Source organism: Polypterus senegalus, chromosome 4 (genome assembly GCF_016835505.1).
Source record: "Polypterus senegalus isolate Bchr_013 chromosome 4, ASM1683550v1, whole genome shotgun sequence".
Taxonomy (NCBI): Eukaryota; Metazoa; Chordata; class Cladistia; order Polypteriformes; family Polypteridae; genus Polypterus; species Polypterus senegalus.
Genome location: NC_053157.1, coordinates 31,794,401 through 31,818,409, shown reverse-complemented (window position 1 = coordinate 31,818,409; position 24,009 = coordinate 31,794,401). Strand labels below are relative to the sequence as shown.

Here is a 24,009-nt window from a genome sequence, read left to right as displayed (position 1 = left end):
TGATTCAATTTGTGAAATGTAAAGTATCATCTGAGAGCCTTGCACAGATATCCCCTTTAATAAAACCCCTGTGTGCGTCCAGGTGTCCGTGTGTGTGTCTTCTGGTGAAGTGTGCATGTGCGGGGCTGCACGTGTTCAGTCTCTCCCTGTGCAGAGAGAGAGAGAGAGACACACACAGGCACGTGCATGAGAGAGATACACACACACAGGCGCGCGACACACACACAGACACATACACATAGGCGCGAAAGAGAGACACACACACAGGCGCGAGAGAGACAGACACACACACACACAGGTGTACGAGAGAGACACACACACAGGCTTGTGAGAGAGAGACACACACACAGACACACGAGAGACACACACAGACAGGTACGTAAGAGACACACACACACACACACACAGGCGCACGAGAGAGACACACACACAGGCGTGCGAGAGAGAGACACACACACACAGGCGTGCAAAAGACGCCCACACACACACAGCCGCGCAAGAGAGACACACATACACACACAGGCGCTCGCGTGCATTATTGCAATGTTACTTTTCTTGGTTGTTTATTAAATTACGGATTTTTCAAATGTTCATTTTTTTCCCTGTGCTTAAAACTCATTAGAAAAAGTGTTTTTACCAAGCAGTTCGTAGTGCTATAGCGCAAACTCTTGCAGTGTTAGTTTTCTCTGTTGTGCAAGGTTTTTACATTAGTTTACTATTACGCTGTGTATTCTATGGTATAATTAACTATATTTGTGCTTAAAAACTTAAAAATATATATATATTTACATACAGTTCATACAGTCTGGAACAGATTAATTGTATTTAACAATCCTATGGGGGAAATTATTTCGGTTCATGACCAAATTGGGCTTCGACCAGAGTTTTGTAACGAATTATGGTCGTGAACTGAGGTTCCACTGTATTACTGTCAGAAAAAATTACAGGCATTTTACGGAAATACAAACCAGTATTACTGTGAGAGAAAATTAAAGGCACATAATACAGTGACGCATATTACAGCCACATACAAGGTCCCTTGCCATTATAGACTGCTCCTACTAATGTTTATGCACTACTGTTCTAACGCCCATTATTGTAACGGGCTTAATGTCTAGTAACATAGTAAAAACTCTAAAAGGAACAAATACATTTTCTTGCAATCCTGAATTTATTGTACTTTTCCTTTGGTTTCTTTGTTGCCAAGTGACATCCTAGCAATTATTACTTTATCTTTAAGTACCTGTATATTAGACATTCTTCCACTATCTACAGTATCTATCTATCTATTGTATAGTGCCTTTCATATCTATCTATCATATAGTGTCTTTCATATCTATCTATCTATTGTATAGTGCCTTTCATATCTATCTATCTATCTATTATCCAACCCGCTATATCCTAACTACACGGTCACGGGGTCTATCTGTCTAGTAACCAGTAAATATTCTAAATCTGAATAAAAAATAATGTTCAATGTCTTGAATGCATGAGAAAAGCCATACAGAATTCAGCAATGGATAATTTTGTATAATTGGTTTAATTGTACAAAATTAAGGCTTACCTATGCTGCAGTAAAGAAAAGAGATTTGTAAAAAAAACAGACTATCACTTAGTCTTTGAGCAGAGTTACACGGTCTGACCTTTCCAAGATTTAGGCAACAGTTTTGAATGGACATCCAGTACTACAGAAACTTTTAACACAAACACAGGCTTCATGAAATCTCTCATTTATGTGTCTTATTAAACCATTCAGAATGCAACTTAGAATATTCCAAGATTAACTGTTTTGCTTTCACTTGATATATAATAATGAGTTCAGGTGGGAGGCTATAATAAATGTGCATTGTTTCAGTTAAGCACACTATGTGATTTTTTCCTAAGCTTTGCAAACTATACTGGAGAGAGATCTTAAAGTATATGGTGTCTGTTCTTCCAGTTAACTGACAGATCTATAATATATAGGATATTTTTTAACAGCATTTATCATGCACCATCATAAAAATAAAAAAGCAGATAAACATTTAGTTACGCACCATCATATGCCATGTGAAATAAATGATACTTAGATTCACATTTGACAAGTAAGTTACACTTTATGAAATGCAGTTCAATGTCTTTGGTTGTTAGAAGGTTGCTATAGATACTCATTTAATTTGAAGGCCACTGCTGAGAGAAGTGGTTACTTTAAAAATAGACTTTTCCAGAGGATTGATCTATCAAAAACAATTTAAGAGGCAAGTAAGTCTGGCACAATACAGTCTAGAAATGACCCTGGAAAGAGACAGTTTTTAATCTATTGGCTTTAAAGGGTCTATATTTTTACGTGAATATCTTTTGCAAATACATGTTTTTTTCAAAACATACAATATATAATGTGACTCTGATCTGATCTGCTTTTGAATTCCTTTTAGAAGTTTAATATACAATTAAACATATACAGGGTGACACAGAAAAAAGGGAACTTTTGAAAAACCCAATAAAAATAGAAGAAATACAACAAAAAAATGTATTGACAGCAATTGAACCACTACAACTTGCCTTTTAAGAGACAGTAATTCAAATTATCAATGTCTGAAAATTATGTCCTGTAGATGGCGTCCTCCCGTACGTATGCATTCTTCCAATCTGCTGTTGAGGTTCCCCATTGATCGCTGCAACATCTCAGCTGGGATACCACGAATTTCATCTTGAATTCTTTGTTTCAATTCATTCAGTGTCCTTGGCCGAGTCGTGTAGACCCAACACTTAAGGTAGCCCCACAAGAAAAAATCACAGACAGACAAATCCAGTGATCTTGAGGGCCAGGGAATGTCACCGAATCTTGAGATGACACGGTTACCGAACAATTCTCACACAGCTGCCATTGATTTCCTTGCAGTGTGCGATGTCGCACCATCCTGTTGAAACCAGGTTTTGTGAAGTTGTGGAAAATTGTTCAATGCAGGTGCAACAAAACATTGCAACATCTCAACATACCGATCCAAAGTGACAGTCACTGTGATCCACTCTTCATTTTCGAAAAAGTAAGGTCCGATGACCCCGTGTGACGAAACTGCACACCATACTGTCACCTTCCTGACATGTAAAGGGCGTTCATGAACTTCATTAGGGTTGCTGTCTGCCCAGTAACGATAGTTCTGCTTATTCACGTAACCTGTGAGATGAAAATGGGCCTCATCTGACATCCACAGCTTGTCCAGAAATTCATTGTCCTCATTTATGTTTGTCATAATTTATGGCGAAAGCACGCTGTTGACCGTTCCACTGATCCATGATTACTAAATGGCGAGATTGTTTACAGCTCAAGGTCCCTGTTCCGCAGTGCTGCCAACTGTACATGGCTGCCACTACGCATTTCAAAAGTTCCCATTTTTCTGTGTCACCCTGTATATACAAAATGCCAATAAAAAGTATTCACTTCTCTGAAAGCGTTCAACAGAAAGACTCTTTATGATCAAAATGAAAACAGGTTACTGGAAGTAGTCTAAATGAATTACAAAACAATTGATCGCATAAGTATTCACACCCTTTATTTCGGTACTTAATAAATGTACCTCTGGCAGCCATGACAGCCTTCAGTTTGTGTGCACAGGTCTCTGTCAGCCTTGTGCACGTGGATAATGCCATTTTACCCATTCTTCATCGCAAAACTTTCAGGAGGCATAGGGATCAGGATTAAATAGCCTTTTTCAAGTCCAGCTACAAATTCTCATTTGGATTCAGTTCTGGTTTTAGTCACTGTAGGACATAAATATAATTGTTTTTAACCCTTTGCTGTGTAGCTTTGGCTTTATGTGTAGCATTGTTGTCTGTTGTTGTCTGGCTGGAAAACAAATCTTCTCCAAAGGTGCAGGTTTCTTACAGAATACATCAGATCTTCCTCCAGGATTTCCCTGCATTTTGCCGCATTCATTTTACTCTCACTCTTGCAAGCCTTTCAGGGCCTACTGCACAGAAGCATCATCACAGCGTGATGCTGTTACCACCATGCTTCACAATGTTTAGTTTGATGGTCAAAGAGCTCAACAGATCACAGATAACTTCTGAGTCTCCTATGTGCCTCCTGGCAAATTCTAGCCAAAATGTCATATGTGTTTTTCTGTTTGTCACTCTTCCATAACGCTGCAACTTTATGATACATCCTTGCATTAAAATAAGGGGATTTGAGAATGACAAATGTGCACGGTCATATTAAATGAATCTTATCTTACGGTTACAGCACCAATCAAATTAGAACCTTTGACACTTACCTGTAAACAAGTACCAAAGATTGTTAGGCTCCAATGTTTCCTGATCCCCTCTGCGTCCAGTCTTCCTGTGCCGTATTTTATAACCAGTGATGAAGCCATTCTGCGTGTTTGAAGGAGGGGGCATCCAGCTGACCTTGATACTCTGTAACAATAATGTAAAGGAAAATGTAGAAACAGTCACAAAAAAGCCACTTCTCAGAAACATCCATATATTAGAATAATAAGAACAAACCTGGCTGCTGTTATACCCTTTAGTCAAAGTCACAGTAAATTTTACAGAAAGAAGAAATGACAAAGTACAGTACACATAGTGCAAATTAGACAGTGTGCACAAACTGACAAAACCATGCAGCTGCTACAATTACACAGAGATCTACTTAAATTCAAGTTCTATAGATCAGTGCACCAACTGATCTCTTGACATGACAGATAAAGTGACTTGTGCATAAACTAGAGAGAGAGAGTTTGTGATCTAAGACGTTAGGATAGAGTGGAAGATCATAGCAGGGCCCTATTATGTTGAAGAGTCTGACAAACTGGTTGAAAATCCTATCACATAACGTCACAGATCTGGCTGTGATGGTGCAGCATCCTTATCCAGAGGCAATAGAATGAAGAATCCCTGAGAGTGGTGAGAAGGGAGCAACACATTGTAACAGGTCTTGTGGACACAGTGTTTGAAGAACATGTCTTCCTGAGAAGGGAAAGGCACTCTGATGATATGTACACATTTAGATATGTACTGTATTTGAGGAAAAGGCTCAATTATGAAGCCCAAGGAGATATGAAAACACAATGGAAACAAGGTCATCCAGGTATTATAGTACTGAGCATCTCTGGCATGAATGTCTACTTAAATATTAACAAGTAGAAGTTTATGCTGTATAGCCCATGATTTATTTTTAAACTGAATAGCATCAAAGTATATAAAGCTAGGGGAAAAAACCAGCATTGAAAATGCTGAGCAAGTGAGATGAACTAAAATGTACAATGGTCTGACATATCTGAATCTCAGACATTCTATAACGTTTAATAGCAAGAAATGTTACATTTCTCATGGAGTTTGCAACAAAACATTAAAGTGATATGGTGAACCATTAGACCAAAAGGTTTCTTATCAGACGAGATGGAATGGGAACTTTTTTGATGCAAAATAAAACATTTAGTCTGATGCATAATTATTAAATGTAAGTCATCGCTACTCCTTTCAAGTAGTTTAACATCATAAAATTCAAGTATCACCTTCATATTGACCATTTTATTATCACCCTTCTTTTAACTTCACCTGTTGGTTGTCTGGTACAAACCTTGTAATCGATATTTAACCCACTTCCTATTGTCCAAATGACTTGAAATTTTGCACACTTACTCACTTCCAATAACAATACATGGATCAATAATCAGTTTCACTAATTGATCCATGTTAATTAAGACATGAAATTTTCATATGAAGAATCGATTTCACCAATAAATGGTGCTAGTAATGGATAGAAATCCATCCATCCATCCATTACCCAACCCGCTATATCCTAACTACAGGGCCATGGGGGTCTGCTGGAGCCAATCCCAGCCAACATAGGGCGCAAGGCAGGAAACAAACTCCGGGCAGGGTGCCAGCCCACCACAGGGCACACACACACACACACACTAAGAACACACTAGGGACAATTTAGAATCGCCAGTGCATCTAACCTGCATGTCTTTGGACTGTGGGAGGAAACCTGAGCACCCGGAGGAAACCCACGCAGACACGGGGAGATCATACAAACTCTGGGACCTGGGAAGCGAACCCGGGTTGCCTAACTATGAGGCAGCACCGCTACCCACTGTGCAACCATGCTGCCCGTGTTAAAATATTGATTACAAAATTATACTAAAACAAACCCAAGACTAAAAAGTTGAAAATAATATATACATATAAAATACTTTTTAAAAAACCTACTTATATTAAGTTAAAAAGTGTACTAAAAAGTAAAAAATAAGTCTTTCATACATTACTCATAAAATAAAAGGACATTTTTCATCAATCAATAAAATCTTAGCAAAAGAGTCCACACTTTTATTTTACGAGTGATGTATGATAGACTTATTTTTTACTTTTTAGTATACTTTTTAACTTAATATAAACATGGTTTTTAGAAAGTATTTTTTTGTATATATATTTGTATGTGCAAGTCCATTACATGATTCTGAACCAGTAGAGTCTACCCTGGCAGCATTGGGCACCAGTAGTGAACTAGCCTGGCCTGAAACACTCGGGTATCACATGGCATCCTGAAACTGGAGCCAGCAGTTAAATTAACATGCAAATCTTTGGGCTAAAGCAGGTGTAATCAGTGTAACTGGAGAATTCTCACAGGGAGCCAGCATCTGGACACAAAAGAGTCCACAGAACATACAGGTAAGAGAGACAATTTCAGATCAGAATCTGTCAATACATTTTCTGAATATCTGTAGCATATTCGTGGTTATGCTGTGCTGGACAGCTTCATAGTATTAAGATATTCTGTTATATCCACATAATTTAATATGTGTAGCTTCAGATGATATGTTACATTTAAAAGCAGGGTAATTCTCTTGGAAGTATTGTGCCATACAGTATGATTAAGTTTTTTAAAATATGAACTGTTCATGAATAATTCATCAATCTTTAAATCACATGATCCAATTGAGCCTATCTTGCCAGCACCGGTCAGAAAGCATTTATTGACCCACCTTGAGCAGGACACCAGTCCATTACAGAACACATTCTGTTATTCCTCTGTACTCAGAGGCCATTGTAGGGTTAATTTACAGTGTCCAATAAATCTAACCTATGTGCCTTTTGGGGAGAGAATGTGTAAAATCCACAAAATACAATCTCCTGGCTAAGATTCATACCCTGAGCTGTGAGATGGCAGAACTAGCCACTGAACCACCGTTCCACCCATAAATAACAGTAATTTAAAGCATTACTTTTCAAAGTTTACATTACATAATCTTTAACTGTATCAGCAATTTCTTATTAATCTAATCTAGAAATTTGACAAACAAGAGGGGACCATTTAGTCTAATTAACTAACACCTATGCTGTCCCAATATCTCTATCAGATTGGCTTCAGTCCTTAATGCACCTCCCCTTAATTTCTACTGGTGCCGTTAAGAATGTGATTCACTGTTACAATGAAATAATTCTGATGATCTTCTTTATCAGTGCTTTTAAGATATGCATTATATAGCCTAAGCATAATATTTCTTGATTTATATTCAACGTTTTCTATGATATACTAACTTTTTACCTGTTCTTTTAATTGTTTCTTCTCATTGCTGCTCATTGCTATGTATTGTCAACTGCTAAAAACCCATTACTTTAACATGGCTTTCTTATAGATTCATTTTAGTGTAACTCTGATATTCTGTATATCCATTTAATTATCTTTTTTTTCATGGCTACAAAATCTGTACTGACCCCTACTTTCTCTATTGTTGTTTTTCCGGTTTTCTTTTGTGGTGATCTGCCCCACCACCACCGGATGCAAACACTGTGCACTCCCTAAATTGATGAATTGAAGCCCAATGGTGCACATGAACATCCAACCATCCATCCATTATCCAACCCACTATATCCTAACCACAGGGTCACAAGGGTCTGCTGGAGCCAATCCCAGCCAACACAGGGCACAAGGCAGGAAGCAAACCCCGGGCAGGGCGCCAGCCCACCGCAGGCACATGAACATCTTCATCTAATTCTTCCACGTGAAGCCTGAAAAGCGACTGATTGAGATCATTTATGTTAGTGTAGAATGCCCAGTGGGGGCTGGGTGGTCTTGTGGTCTTGGAACCCCTGCAGATTTTGTTTTTTTTTTTCTAAAGCCCCGGTCTTTTTTTTTTCTGTCCTCATCACCTTACTTTATTCTTTGTTACTTAGTATTGCCTAATCTTATTTTTGTATTGTTTTCTTTCTTCATCTTGCAAAGTACTTTGAGCTACATCATTTGTATGAAAGTGTGCTATAGAAATAAATGTTGTTGTTGTCAACACAAACCCCTAAACAACAACACAAACCCCTAAACTCTTTTTAGCGGCTGTTTCCCAGAGAATAGGCCCCAACCTTGTTTTTGATGTTCATTTTGTCCACGTGTAGCACTTTGCACTTTTTTTACTTCAAACTGAATTTGCAAAGTGTTCGCCCAGTTCTGAAGCTTGTCCCAGCCTTCTTGGATCATTTTTGCTGTCTCCTCTGTGCCTGCCACTCCAACAATTTTAGTATCATTGGCAAAATTCCAAATTTTACCCACCATGCCAAAACCTACATTATTAATATAAATCAGAAAACTTAAAGGGGGAGGGACAGTCCACATGGAGCCTTCTCTTCGTATCTTGTACTCTTTATCGCCTGCTGCGTTAACCAACTTGAGGTCCAGTTTTGTAGGTTACCTCTGATGACTACAGCTTCTAGTTTCAAAATCAATCTTTGGTGTGGCGCTGAATCAAAGGCTTTTTGAAAGTCTACTTAAATTATTTAATTTGCTTTGCCTTTGTTAACTATTGCAGTTGCCTGTTTAAAAAAATCTAAAAGATTAGCTTGACAAGATTTTCCTTTCAAAAACCCATGCAGGCTGCTATTTAAAATATATGAATTGAATTTTAAAAATTTAAAAAACAAATCTATACTTATGTACTGGACTGTCATGTCATCCATGGATCCTGTCTTACATTCAGAGTTGACAGGATAACTCCAGGCCCCTGTGATCCTGAACTGCTCTTGGGTTTAAAATTTGGTCACTACCCATACAGAGTCTGTCACATAGCCCTTGTGTCTGTGTGGGTTTCCCTATGACTAATCCAGTTTTCCACCCACACCATAAAGACATGGATATACCGTAGGTTAACTTGCTACTCTAAACTGTCTTGGTGTGAGTTTACTCTGTGACGGACTTGCATCCTACCAGGACAGGCATTAGCTCTCCACAGAATCTGAACATGGATGGATAGATGGAGGAATAGATGGAGTCTATGTCTATTCATACAGATTCAATAGGATTTTACAAATGAACTTGTCATCCTTTATTTAAAGTAAAAATTACACGATAAGGCCATGAAATGAAAAGAGTATTGCTAAACACCCTGGATGAAAATTAACATTTTGATTTGTCTTCTAAGTGCAGTGCCAACAGCCTGACCCCCCTGGGCTGAATGTGTGGCAGTTTTTTAAATGCTCTAAATCAAAAGCTGGAACATATGTTCTTGCATAACAAAACCTCTCTATTTAGTCTGCTATTAAAGTGCTCCGCTAGTATCTGGACAAGAATTTGACATGAGCATATGCTGCTGAACAATACTCTTAATTACAACATCCAGCAAGGCACTGATGAGGGTCAAGGTAGTAATCAAAATGTTATTCAAGGGATAATATTTTAAACAAATTGCCCGCATGTGCACTTCCAAAGCACAGTGTGCCTAATTTTAATAATGATTACACCAAATCTCTTCCACTTGCTTTTCCATTTTATGTCGATCTTTGTCTCGTTGTCACCCTCTCAGGGACAATGCTGCTGAATATATACAATGTGTAATCGGTGCTGCATTTGCAGCACAGAGTATCTTCACTGAGTTTCTGTGATATAGAAAAATTACTTTCCCACCGACACATGTGAAGGGTGGCATGGTGAAGAAGGAGACTGCAGGATAGAAAATGTGATTCAGGAAGGCCCTAGTAATGGAAATGATAAAGAGAGATATTTGTTAGCAGTAGCAACACATGCAGTGTACCTTACTAATGGCACGATTTCTTTAAAAGATTTTACAATTATCTTCAAGACCCTACTGCTTCATTTCAAAGTAGCGACACAAGACACCCAAGTCTCATATTAACAGGTGTGACAGCTGAGATCTTCCACTGCCAGCAACAGTTTGACAATTTCTAAGTCCCAGTGTATAATATCACTTCACGTCTCAGATCTAACTGTCTCACTTTCAAATCATGCATGCAGTAGTCTTAATTCCCACCAAACCCCAGCACTGAACTTTACATGGCATTTCCTTGCACACTAGTCCTGGGCTATTTATAGTGAGACTTCATCGGCTGTAACATTTAAATCAAAGCTCAGGTCCCTTCATTTCTTTAATGCAGTCTAGTACAGTTGTTCTTGTTTTAACACCCTGAATGTAACTTCACTGGCTTCACTAACAAATGTCTGAAATGAATGGAGTCATCTTTACACACTAGCATCCTTTCCTTGTCATTAAATGAGATTTTACCTAAAATGGAACCCCAAACTTTTTTCTTTGTTATTATCTTATTCTTTAAATCTATCTGTCTTTAGATGATTCAAAGGACTGATTTGTAACATCTCTCTTTTTTATTTCTTTTGGTTAATACAAATCACAAAATCCACATTTTAGTGCAGGAACTGCACTGATTGCATTAATATTACTCTTTGCAATTATGGTGTTTTTTCTGTGTTGTTTGCTTTTTTTTTTATTGAGTTTGAAAAGACAGAAGTTACAAATGTTCCTTGCTTAGGTCAAAAAAATCTGAAAAAAGTTTAAAATTGTACTTATCTGAGGGAAAACATGCGATTATTAATTGCAATAATATTAACTTGGAAGTCAACAACCTTTAAATGCTGAATCTGAAAGCTAAAAAAATGACATGCAGAGTATAGTGAGTTCATAGACACCGTTCGCAGGCTGACAGCATCTTGGTGTTTTAAATTTTGATATTTCATGGTTTACAAGACCTGATTCCCTTGATTTTTTTCAAAGTTTGTAAAGAATCAATATGTCTTGAAATATACCAAATGGCATGCAATTTAGTGTAATATTTTTAAATTTATTAAAATTTTTTTATTTGTGCTCCTCAGGTTACTAGTGTGTCCTACTGAAACTGACTCATTATAACCAATCATATGTGCTTGTTAATATTTAGCAGTGATTAACTGTTTTATGATGATAAATGTTATTTTAAGATTTTCCTAGGCACAGATACTGTATTTTTGTTTTGCAAGATTTAAAGTCTGTAACGTGAAAACTGAATATGAACTGGCAGTTCCGGTGAGTTCCTGCAGAGGATAATGCATGGAAAGACAACTTCAGTCGCATTTCCCGACCTTATATGTGGAAGTATGATGGCGATACTTGGAAACTTTTACTGTAATCTAATGTCTCTGTGTTCTAAAATGTAATACTTATTTCCAAGCTCTTTTGCAATAGGCATTTGCAGACAAAATGATGTGTTATTTTATAAATGTATTTATGTTTTGCATTATTGTATTAACTATTTTTAACATATTTGTGATGTATTCAATGAAAGGCACTATATAAAGTAATGTTACAAAAGGTGGAATTCCAGTACAAAAGGCAAACCAGAGTAATGTAAATGTAATGTAAATTGGACCAAGCTGTAGTATTTTAAATACCCAACATGGAAATTAACTGAATTACCTTAGAAGTGCTACTACACAGAGATTGTTTGAAGATTAGTAATATATTCATAAATTAGAATACAGTTAAACAGTTATATATAATATTAGCCATTAGTGAATGCTAAAAGAAGTGAAGCAAAATGACCCCTTTTAGTGGCTAACTGAGCCCAATCACAATATGCAAGCTTTTGAGGCAACTTGGTCTCCGTCTTCAGGCAAGGTCTTGCATATTGTGATTGGGCTCAGTTAGCCACTAAATGATGGCATTTTGATTCACTTCTAATCACAAATTAGAATAAAATTCACAAACTCTTTCCAATGCTTATATTGCACCCTTCTCTCTTGTTTGTTTTTTTTTTTGTAATCAGGGTGAATAATTGTGTTTTAGCAGCAAAACATTTTAGTATTCTCTCCTGTGTCAAGAATATCACAGCTGAGATGCCATCCTTATTTTTGATAGTCCTTCACACTGTGCTGGGACCTGGGCCTGTGTAAAGGCAGGGATCAGCTCTCAGTCTTGTCACTAAGTGTCACAGCAGTTGGTTATAATACCTTAAAATACCTGATAATTTGCAATCAGCTGACAGTTATCAATGAGGCACAAGTCAAAATGGAGCCAACAAGGAACGTGCAACAGTATGTTGTTTCTAGTCACACTTCTTACTGTGTTCATATTAAAATACACTAATGTAAGCATATTTTCTAGGAAATAACATTTTCTACTAAAAGCACAAACTGCACTTTAATTAAAATGTTTTATAACCAAAAGCTGCAGCCATTGCTGTTCTCCATGAAGTAAATAAGTATAATAAATCCAGACATATTTTTGAGACAGTCATATATAAATTCTTTAACAATGTGCATGTGTTTTTATTATTTTTAGTAAATAGTCTGCTTTGTTTAGATGAAAATAATTTTACATTTGAAAATAAATGGAAAGGTACACTTTTTTAAGTAATGTACTCAAGCCCAGTAACACATGTATATGTCTGAGGAGTATGGGACTATCTGGAGAAGCTGTCATAAAAGCAGCTCTGTGATTGCCGTTTTGCAGACAAAGCACTTAGAGAGCAGTTTAGCTGCCAGGAGATGTGTTAGGAGTCCATCCACCTGGGTGCGTGTTCGCCAGAGACTCTTGCAGAGGTGAGCGACATTGGGCATACGTGTTGCCTCTGACCCTGGGTCAGTGGAGTAAGGCAGGATGAGGACCAACTGTATGAGTGGGCAAAGGGATGAAGTAGTTGGAAAATGCACCCAAAGTACTCAATAAGTGCTGTGTCTGGGAACATCAATCTCGGAACCGCTTTTCTTACCACCCCACTGAAATCTGCCCTTTCAGACCATTTAGCACATGTATTGGTTTAAATGTTTTTGTGATTGGTAGAATCACAATGTGCCTTTTGTTGGGTTACAAAAAGTGTGCCATGGCAGAAAAACAGTTGAGAACACTACTCTGCATACACCTTTGCTCCTCACACTCTAAAAAAAATCTCCATAGCTGCTATCTCGCTTAAAAATTGACACTGTGCATTACCTGGATGGTACACTTATGTTCTTTGCATAACTTAGTGAAGATACTGCAAATGTGAATCATGGGAAAAGATAATCATTACACTTCTATTTCGTAGAATTTTTTAAATACATTTTATTAGGGCAGTCGCTGGTAGATTGGTGAGTTAAATACAGTGGAACTAGAGACTTATTTTGGTTTAAGTGCCACTGATAAATAACTTATTTAGGAATTTTGTGATTCGATCTTCTTAGTGAAAAATAAAATGAAAAAAAAAAAAACAAAAAACAAGAGAGAGCGTAATTGTTACCTTCGCAACTTTTCTCTAGAATTGCACCAGGACTGTCATAAACCTCCCTCCCGACTCCCCTGCACCTATGTCAGTATGGCTAAATAAAAAAAAAACGAACTTCAGCGTTAATTATTGACATGTGGTGTATCGTTGTGAACTATGTAATATAATGTTCAACCTTTGCATAAAAATTTTATTTCATTCAATTTTTAAATATAGTATATAAATATGGTACAGATCTGTATGTAATTCTTTAGGTATGCACTTCATTTATTTGTATTATTGTTTCTAATGTTAAAAAAAAGAAAAAATGTATGGAAAAGCTGCCCTGACTGAAGCACTCCCTGGGTAATTTTCCTCGTTTCCGGCTGTGGAATAGGCCATATTACTCTCAAACATTAAGGCGTTAACTTTTCCGGGCCTACATTCTCACACACGTGGGAATGTGAGACATCTTCAGGGGTTACTTCCTAATGGTAATTACACTCCGTTCCAGGAGATGGCGCAGTTGTTCATCTCTTCTTGCTTTCTTGCTCTGAGAACAGAAGATCAGTGGCACAAGGAACTCTGACATCACTTCTGCTTCTTTCTGGCTACAGATCTGCCTTTTTCTACCACAACCATCTATAATAACACCAATATGAGAAGCATATAGTCAGATATAGAAGAAGACTTTCTCTGTAATCATAATGACCTTTTGCCATTTTTCTGATTTTTGTTTGGCCAACTATATGGGGCTCACCATCCAGTGTCCCGCTTGTTTACAGTTGTTTTTTGTCTTTCTCATAATATATATAGCTATATCCACACATTCATTTTAATATGGTAAATTTTCTTTTCTCAAGTTAAAAGCTTTGGTGTTCAGTCAACTTTATTTTATTTATTGTTACTTATGCAGCCTTGTAAAAACAAAACAACTCACAATGAAACTACTGCGCACCTTGGTAGTATTTAACAGGGTCATCCAATATTCTGTGCTATGTTGTATCAACTTTTCATATTTATCTGAAATAGTCCATTTTCTACTCAAAATAAAACGTAAAAATATTTAACAATTTTAATTAGAAGAACATCAAACACATACACAGTGGGTCTGCAGTTTTTTTTCTTTAGTCTACAGTATATCCCATCACAGGTACAATTATAAATATTTGGATTAATTAACCTATGCACGGGCCTATCAGCAGTTTGACACTGATAGTGCCTGCAGCCTCCTGGCAATACAGGAATCCTATCATATGCTTAATGACTGTCACATTGAGTCAGTAACAGGTCCGGTTAATGCCAGCTGCTGACGCGCAGGGGACCACAGTACCATCTGCAGAGAACAGCCTGTTAACATGCAAATAAACCAATTAAAATTCAGGCAACGATTCTACAGACGTGATGAGTCAAATGTGCGCTATCATTTTATTCCTACTTTGTTACTGGTAGGTGGGGGATGGTGCAAGATACCATAGTGGGGTGTGGGGGCTGAGGGGTTGGGGTGATAATGTGAAGTTCAGAAATTTTGTAAAACAGTGCTGAAGGTTACACTGTAATTGACTGAATTCTTCAAAGGCAACATCTATCCCTCCTACACACTGGCAAATTAAAGCCGTCTTCAGGAATGCCAAGCTCGTGTTCTGACACCCCTAACATCAAAGTAATCAATACTTATTTCAAATTTTCAATTAGCAGCTTAGCAGCTAACCAAGCAATTGATTAACATTTAGCAGCACCTGTACTTGGCTATAATTTTAATTGCTGATTACAGCGGCTTTGATTGCTGCAAAAGATATCCATATTGAAGTTCTGAGGCCCCTGGAGTTCGAAACCATGGCACACAATCAAACGAGGAGCTTTAGAACAGTTAGCTATTTGGTTGCATATTAAAGCTAATTGTCTCTGGAAGCAAATAAAAGGAATTTATTTTGAACAGCATTAAATTAGCCCTGATCTGAATAATTATGTAAACACTACTTGTAAGGGAGCACTTCTGCTAACTAATCACTGATGGTTTTATTTACTCGGCTCACCAAATTGGGAGTCACAGAATTTTCTCAGAATTGGCCAATGACAGCATCTATTTTTTTATATATATGTTGAACGAAATGAAAGAATATGCAATGTGATGTGAGCGTATGCTTTTGAACATGCACTAAGGACAATAACTTAAGCCATTTCATGAAAAATGACAGGCTGAGGCAATGAAAAAATAAGCAGAGTTACCGAAAAAAACAGGTTTTTATTCTCACCTTACACATGAACGTGAATTGTAGTTGGCAAGAAAAGTTGTAAATTCCTCCCTTAACCTCATTTGTTACCATAATAATCTTCTCATACGTGCAGCACGATTAACAGCAAAACCCTACGTTGCACACTCATTAAATCTGTAAGAGGGTAGAGTGTCATCCTGCTCTACACGACTCCAAAACAACCACTAAATAAGTAAAATCATTTTGACATGCATGCAGCCATTCTGCTTTACGTGAAGTCGCATGGTCATTACAAAAGTGTGCCAGGCTCCAGAACGTTAAAGTGCATTGTTAGTGCAGGCAAGCGGGGAAGTTGGGAGAGGGGGACAATTGTGATTGGGCATGGTACAGAACAAATGTGAGTATACCCTAAACTACTGCTCTGATGATATCACAGCGGGCACACATCCCGAAATTGTGGGAGGATTGTCATGACAATGGGACATACGAAAAACTGTGAAACGGCGGAGCAAAAGAAAACAAAGATGACGTAGTAGCACAATGGGAATATAGGCCCGTCTCCTGGTATCTCCTCCATGCTCTTGAGACTTGCTGCGAGACACAGCAGACCTTGTAATGGCACATATGGACTACCTGTGCAACTTGAATCGGCTGCAAGTACCGCCTCAAGCTACCAGTAGTGACAAGGACCCTAGCAAAATGCAAAACTAGAGAAGAATCAGTTAGCAAGGACAAGGAGAGAGAAATTGTCTGTGGCCACCACATGCAAAACCATTCCCTTTCGCGTTTGATGCTCTTTCCTCTCCAGTGCACCTGTTGTCAATTTCATTTACACCAAAGCAGGTGAAGTTGATCCACAGTTGCCTGTGCTTCCTAACCGGACTGACTGATATCTCTGTGGCTTAACTGATATGACGTTAGTCTGTATTGATTAAGTGTTACCATCATTTTTTTGAGCAGTCTATATGCCTCTGGGGACAAATAAAGTTCTTTCTTTCGTTCCTTCTATCCAAGCCAACATCAAGTTTCCAATCCTGAAAAAAGGTAAAGGTAGAAGCCATCTTTGGATTTGCGAACTGACAAACTCATGCATGTGGATAAAAGGAGACAATACCCACTTGACAGACAGTAACTGGGCCAGCAATTGAACTCCTGGAGTTGTGTGGCAGAATTATTACCAACTTCATTAATGTGACACCTCTGCTGAATTTGATGGCAATTTACCTTCCTACATGCCTCTTAAATCAACCAATATTTAGTATTCATCTTTATTATTTTATCTCAAATAAGCTCACTGAATCTTGTTTTATATGTTAAAATAAGAGCTGGCTTTAAAACGTAAATAAATATAGATAGACAGTTATGATCTCTGACAGGCTTGCATAAGTCAGAGTCAACAAACATAAAAAGTGCTGCTAATATATGACTCTTTACCAGGCTGCCAAACTCTTAATCTGTCGTCATTATTTTAAAAATTAATAGATCGACTAAAGACCTTCCCTCCAGCTCACAGACATTTGGAGAGCAGTAAATGGAGTGCAGTGAACTGAAAATAGCCAGTAATAAAAATTCAACCAGCTGTGTTTAAGGGCTCCTGTATAATGTACTAATATTACGGTACACCATGCTCTAAAATCAGGATGCTTCACAACATGAGTCTTCAAAAAGAAGTAAGCAAAAGCAGCACAAATCTTACCAAATGTTAACAAAATAAGGGGATTCAGCAGCAGAAATGTTTAAATCAATAGCTTTCTTATTAAGTTCAGGATTTTATAAATAGAATGAAAATAATGGCTTGATAGATATGTGTAATCAGAATATAAGTTTAATGTCACTGTGCTCTGTACAAAAATTATTTTATAAATCCACTTACATGTACAGGCCAGGCCAAAGTTAGCACACAGGGGCTCTCAGCATTTAGAATTGCTGAGCCAAGCATAGGGCAAGATAGACAAAGACAGCTGGACGAATGTATAGTCAGCCATTCATTGTAGTGACGAAGTTGACAAACTGTACACAAAGTGCTGTCATGGCTACCTCATCTGTTATGCCACGTAAATCGTCATTAAAGAAAGCTAAGTTATTTTCTCTTATGTGATTTTTTCCGCTGTATCACTATGGGAGGGATATCACCTTTTTTACATTATATCTATATACTGTAGCTTCGGGTTACTTAAAACGCCGCAATTACAAAAGAACTTATTCCAACTAGGGAGCTATCGCCCCCAAAAAGGAACAATATGCCTAAGGTTTTCTGAAATATTAAATTTACTCTGATTCTCATCATTCTCAAACAATAACTGATATCTGTGCTTATCATTGCTTTTCCTTGAAATATTTTTTCTGTCCACTTTGCCTTAAAACTGGCCAGATTGTACTTTTACTGACTGGTGTCTTTACATATTGTCATGTGAACAAGGTGCATGTTAATTATGCATTGCTCAGATTTTTATCAAACTATCACAGGTACTGTCATTCTTTGATTTCATAACAGCAGAAGTCATGCTTTGACATTATCCGGAAATATGTTGTGAACATGCATGGCAACCCAGGCCTGTTAACATATCTTTAGCTCTCCCAGTACAGATGTAAAGGTAAGAATCTTGAACAGAAGAACTTAAAATATATTAGTCCCAAAGATGAAATAAAGAGCAATGAACAATATTAAATATGGATCAAGGTGAATTCTTTGAGCCTTTGAATTATTCAGTCATTACATAGTTTAACTGTATATTTATGATAGAAAAAATCTACTCTTTAAATTCTGGAGCACAAAAGAAAAAAAAGAGTATACAATATGTGTAACTTAAAGAAGGATCAATTCCTAGACATGTACACTGTCTCTGAGTGGGGGACTTGTAACCTCTAGTCTCTTTGGGCTTCTGAATGGTTCAAGGTTACATAGAAACCAAATATCCTGAGGGCCTGAAAGCACCAATCTGGTGTCCACACTGCAATTACCTAACTTGGAAGCATTTCTGGATGTGACGAGAAGCGATCCCTGGAAAAAGTATAATATTGCCCGATATCAGGGGAGTGTAGAAATGAGATACATAGCAAAAATGCTAGTGTTAAATTAATACTTAAAATGCATATACAGTATATTGAAACTCTCATATATACAGTTTTATACAATACAGTTTATTTTTGTATAGCCCCAAATCACACAGGAAGTGCCGCAATGGGCTTTAACAGGCCCTGCCTCTTGACAGCCCCCCAGCCTTGACTCTCTGAGAAGACAAGGAAAAACTCCCAATAAAAGCCTTGTAGGGAAAAATGGAAGAAACCTCGGGAAAGGCAGTTCAAAGAGAGACCCCTTTCCAGGTAGGTTGGGCGTGCAGTGGGTGTCAAAAGTAGGGGGTCAATACAATACAATATACACAACAGAACAATTCCTTAAGACAGCATAATAATAAAAATTTTAGAAGTACGGTTTAACAGTAGATGATATGACATAATTAGGTTTGAATATTTTTAGAGTCCTGGAGACCTCATCCATCAGCTGCCTCCCCATTTGGCCATGCCACGGCTAAAACGTTGCTCCGATGAAAGGACCCCTCTTTCAGTTTTAAGGGTTACTCTAACACTGTGAGTTAATTTAAAATGGAGAATTTTGCATAAAGTAAGCATTCAACTAAAATGAAGAACAACTGAATGAATGCAACTAAAATGAATAATAATAATAACATTAATAATAATAATAATAATACATTTTATGTATATAGCACAGTTACCAAACAACCAGCTAGGAAGACAGGATAACCAACCTGATTATTTTTATTTTGTACTTTTATTTATCTGGGTGGCAAGGTGGTGCAGTGGCAGCGCTGCTTCCTTGCAGTAAGGAGAGCAGGGTTCACATTTCAGGTCCTCTCTGCGTGGAGACTGCATGTTCTCCCTGTGTCCGCATTTAAATCCTCCAAGTGTTCTGGTGTCCAAACACATACAGTTTAGGTGAACTGGAGACACTAAATTGGCCCTAGTGTGTGTTTGGTGTGTGGGTTTGTGTAATCGCCCTGTGATGGACTGCCCCTGCTTTGTGCCCTATGCTAGCTGGGATCATCTCCAGCACACCAGTGACCCTGCTCTGGATTAACTGGGTTAGAAAATGAAATGGCTTTAATTTATCTCTGCTTAACTGGCCTAATAAGGGCACTTCTTTTGCTTGTTGTGGCCTCCATGGCTTTATCTGATGTTCATGTTGCTTCAACAGACTCTGGCTGATGGCAGCACCAGTGCTTTGCTGAGTCACAACTTTTAACTACCTCACCTCGACCTAACAATCAATGAGGATTTATTTTTCTGCTGGGATTACAAACCTCCTTTTACTTCACTTGTGTTTTCTTAGTAATTCCTATAAAGTTCCATTCTTTGCTGTTCATAACGTTACAGATAACTTTCAATAAAAGTCATAGACAAAATTCTAAAGATATGTATTTTTTAATAAGCTGAACACAATAATTAGGAAGAATAGGTAGAAAGGCAAAATGCTTTCTATCCATTTTTCAAGTGAATTTTATTAATTCCTTTTATGTGATTGATTTATGGGCAGCACAGTAGTACAGTGGTGGCGTTGTTGCCTCCCTGATGCATTGCCGATTAGCTACTAATTATTATTACCTACCTTTTTACACAGTAATAATAAAAAATATGCTGGAAAGCCCATCGTGAAAAGAATTAAACAAAATATCTAAATGCAAAAGAAATATTATTTTCCTGGTTTCTAAGACAATTCTCGATATTATTCATCATGTGAAAAATATACAATTCTGAGGTCACAAGTCCATCCATCCATTCATCCATTATCCAACCCGCTATATCCTAACTACAGGGTCACGGGGGTCTGCTGGAGCCAATCCCAGCCAACACAGGGTGCAAGGCAGGAAACAAACCCTGGGCAGTGCGCCAGCCTACTGCAGGGTGCGCACGCACACACACCAAGCACACACTAGGGACAATTTAGGATCGCCAATGCACCTAACCTGCATGTCTTTGGACTGTGGAGGATATCGAAGTACGCAGAGGAAACCCACACAGATACAGGGAGAACATGCAAACTCCACGCAGGGAGGAAGCGAACCCAGGTCTGAGGTCACAAGTCTATATGTGCAAATGGCATATAAATAACATGGAGGAATACAATGAAGGCATGACTATTCTAAATTGTCCCAGTGTTATTGTATATATATGAATGGGGGGAGGGGCTGTTTGGGGGTCTCTGGCCCCTCATAACACTGTATTTGCATTAGTCATGTTTGTTAATGTTATGTTATATTATGTTATGTTAGTTCTCAATAAAGTTGAAAAGTGGCATATGAAGTGAGAATTCCATCAGTGTGAGAAAACATGCCATGTCTTAGCTGTTAGATAGAATCTGGAGAAGGAGGGCACCTTCACTTCTACAGAGATCTGAACAGCCTGCATAATGCATTTAAGATATTTTTGATAAATGATCTAAATTTTGTTTAGTACAAATACACATAAAAAGGAAGCATCTTATAGTTGGCTACAATATGAATTTCATTTACTTATTTACAGCATGCAATTTGGAAATTTTATTCCTATAAATCTTTACCAAGTTGATCTAAAACACATTGTAATGTTCATTAAGATAAAGAAGTAAATGCTTTAGCAAAAATAATTGTAAATTAGGTCCATAAATATTTGGACAGAGACAACTTTCTTCTAATTTTGGTTCTGTACATCACCACAATGAATTTTAAATGAAACAACTCAGATGCAGTTGAAGTGCAGACTTTCAGCTTTAATTTAGTGGGTTGAACAAAATGATTGCATAAAAATGTGAGGCAACTAAAGCATTTTCTTAACATAATCCCTTCATTTGATGGGCTCAAAAGTAATTGGACAAATTAAATAACTGGAAATAAAATGTTCATTTCTAATGCTTGGTTGAAAACCCTTTGCTGGCAATGCCAGCCTGAAGTCTTGAACTCATGGACATCACCAGATGCTGGGTTTCCTCCTTTTTAATGCTCTGCCAGTCCTTTACTGCAGTGGCTTTCAGTTGCTGTTTGTTTGTGGGCCTTTCTGTCCGAAGTTTAGTCTTCAACAAGTGAAATGCATGCTCAATTGGGTTAAGATCAGGTGACTGACTTGGCCATTCAAGAATTTTCCACTTCTTTGCTTTAATAAACTCCTGGTTTCCTTTGGCTGTATGTGTTGGGTCATTGTCCATCTGTATCATGAAACACCGCCCAATCAATGTGACTGCATTTAGCTGGATTTGAGCAGACAGTATGTCTCTGAACACCTCAGAATTTATTCGGCTGCTTCTGTCCTGTGTCACATCATCAATAAACACTAGTGTCCCAGTGCCACTGGCAGCCATGCACACCCAAGCCATCACACTGCCTGACTCCACCGTGTTTTACAGATGATGTGGTATGCTTTGGATAATGAGCTGTTCCACGCCTTCTCCATACTTTTTTCTTGCCATCATTCCGGTAGAGGTTGATCTTGGTTTCATCTGTCCAAAGAATGTTTTTCCAGAACTGTGCTGGCTTTTTTAGATGTTCTTTAGCAAAGTCCAATCTAGCCTTTCTATTCTTGAGGCCTATGAGTGGCTTGCACCTTGCAGTGCACCCTCTGGTATTACTTTCATGCAGTCTTCTCTTTGTGGTAGACTTGGATATCGATACGCCGACCCCCTGGAGAGTGTTGTTCACTTGGTTGGCTGTTGTGAAGGTTTTCTCTTCACCATGGAAATGATTCTGCGATCATCCACCACTGTTGTCTTCTGTGGACGTCCAGGTCTTTTTGCGTTGCTGAGTTCACCGGTGCTTGCTTTCTTTCTCAGGATGTACCAAACTGTAGATTTTGGCACTCATAATATTGTAGCAATTTCTCAGATGGGTTTTTTCTGTTTTCGCAGCTTAAGGATGGCTTCTTTCACCTGCATGGAGAGCTCCTTTGACTGCATGTTGTCTGTTCACAGCAAAATCTTCCACATGCAAGCACCACACCTCAAATCAACTCCAGGCCTTTTATCTGCTTCATTGATAATGACATAATGACGGACTTGAACACACCTGCCCATGAAATAGCCTTTGAGTCAATTGTCCAATTACTTTTGAGCCCCTGAAATGAAGGGATTGTGTTAATTAATCCCCTTGGGATTAATAAAGTATCTATCTATCTATCTATCTATCTATCTATCTATCTATCTATCTATCTATCTATCTATCTATCTATCTATCTATCTATCTATCTATCTATCTAAAGAAATGCTTTAGTTGCCTCACATTTTTATGCAATCGTTTTGTTTAACCCACTGAATTAAAGCTGAAAGTTTGCACTTCAACTGCATCTGAATTGTTTCATTTAAAATTCATTGTGGTAATGTACAGAACCAAAATTAGAAAAAAGTCGTCTCTGTCCAAATTTATATGATCCTAACTGCAATAAGTAAGCAATATGTAGTATAACAAGACAATGCAGAGCTAAACTCATTAGAGGTTTGCATTATAGGACACGGCTCTTGTGGATATAAAATATGTTTGTGTGTGTAAACAGGGGTGGGCGAAAGTAGGTTTATATTGTCCATATAGAAAAATTACTTCAGATTATGATTGCTACACTCAAGCACATTTTAATAACAATAAGAAGAAACAAGACGACAAATAATATAAATAAATAATACAAAAATTAATAAATAATAATACAAGAATAAATTTCTCTTTCACGTACTCCCAACTGTATACCTACTTTTGCCCACCCCTGTATTCACACACACACATATTTTATATCCACAAGAGCCGAGTCCTATAATACAAACCTCTAATGAGTTTAGCTCTGCATTGTCTTGTTATGCTACATATTACTTACTTATTATCTTTCAACGTCGAAGAAGATATAAAAACCCTTTATGAATATCTAGATTAACAAATAAATGAATGCAATTTAAATACTTCATCTGTCTGTCAATAAAAATAAATATGAATTTCTTTCTCTATAAAGGAGCTTTGCTTTGTGCATCTATTCTTTTTAATAATCATTAGATGAATGTTCCAATTAATATGAATTCATGACAGTTTTCAAAATACAGCTATTTAAATATTCCATCAAATTTATTTTTTTAACTTCACAAAATGGCACAGTTGAAGAAAAAAAAATGAAATTATTTCATAGCTCATTGCCATAGTAACAGCTAAAGAAATGGCCCTGAGTATTCAGTCGTTTGGCTCAATTTAGGGTATGTAGGTTATTTAAAAGAGAACTTTAAATTTAAGAAATAAATACATCTCAAAACATTTATATACTCTTTTGTAAGCAATTTTAATTCATATAATGCATATGAAATGACTCAATCTAATTTTCTTATTTTACAATA

At 37.4% G+C, this 24,009-nt stretch overlaps 1 protein-coding gene across 3 annotated transcripts in view; it reads right to left on the bottom strand.

Moving 5' to 3' along the window:
* dcc (DCC netrin 1 receptor) overlaps window positions 1-24,009 on the bottom strand; it is an 842,366-nt gene that overhangs the window by 155,482 nt on the left and 662,875 nt on the right. For all 3 annotated transcript variants that reach the window (XM_039750409.1, XM_039750410.1, XM_039750411.1), the window contains exon 13: window positions 4,254-4,395. In XM_039750409.1, coding sequence (XP_039606343.1) covers window positions 4,254-4,395 — 142 coding nt within the window. The remainder of the gene's footprint in view (window positions 1-4,253; window positions 4,396-24,009) is intronic.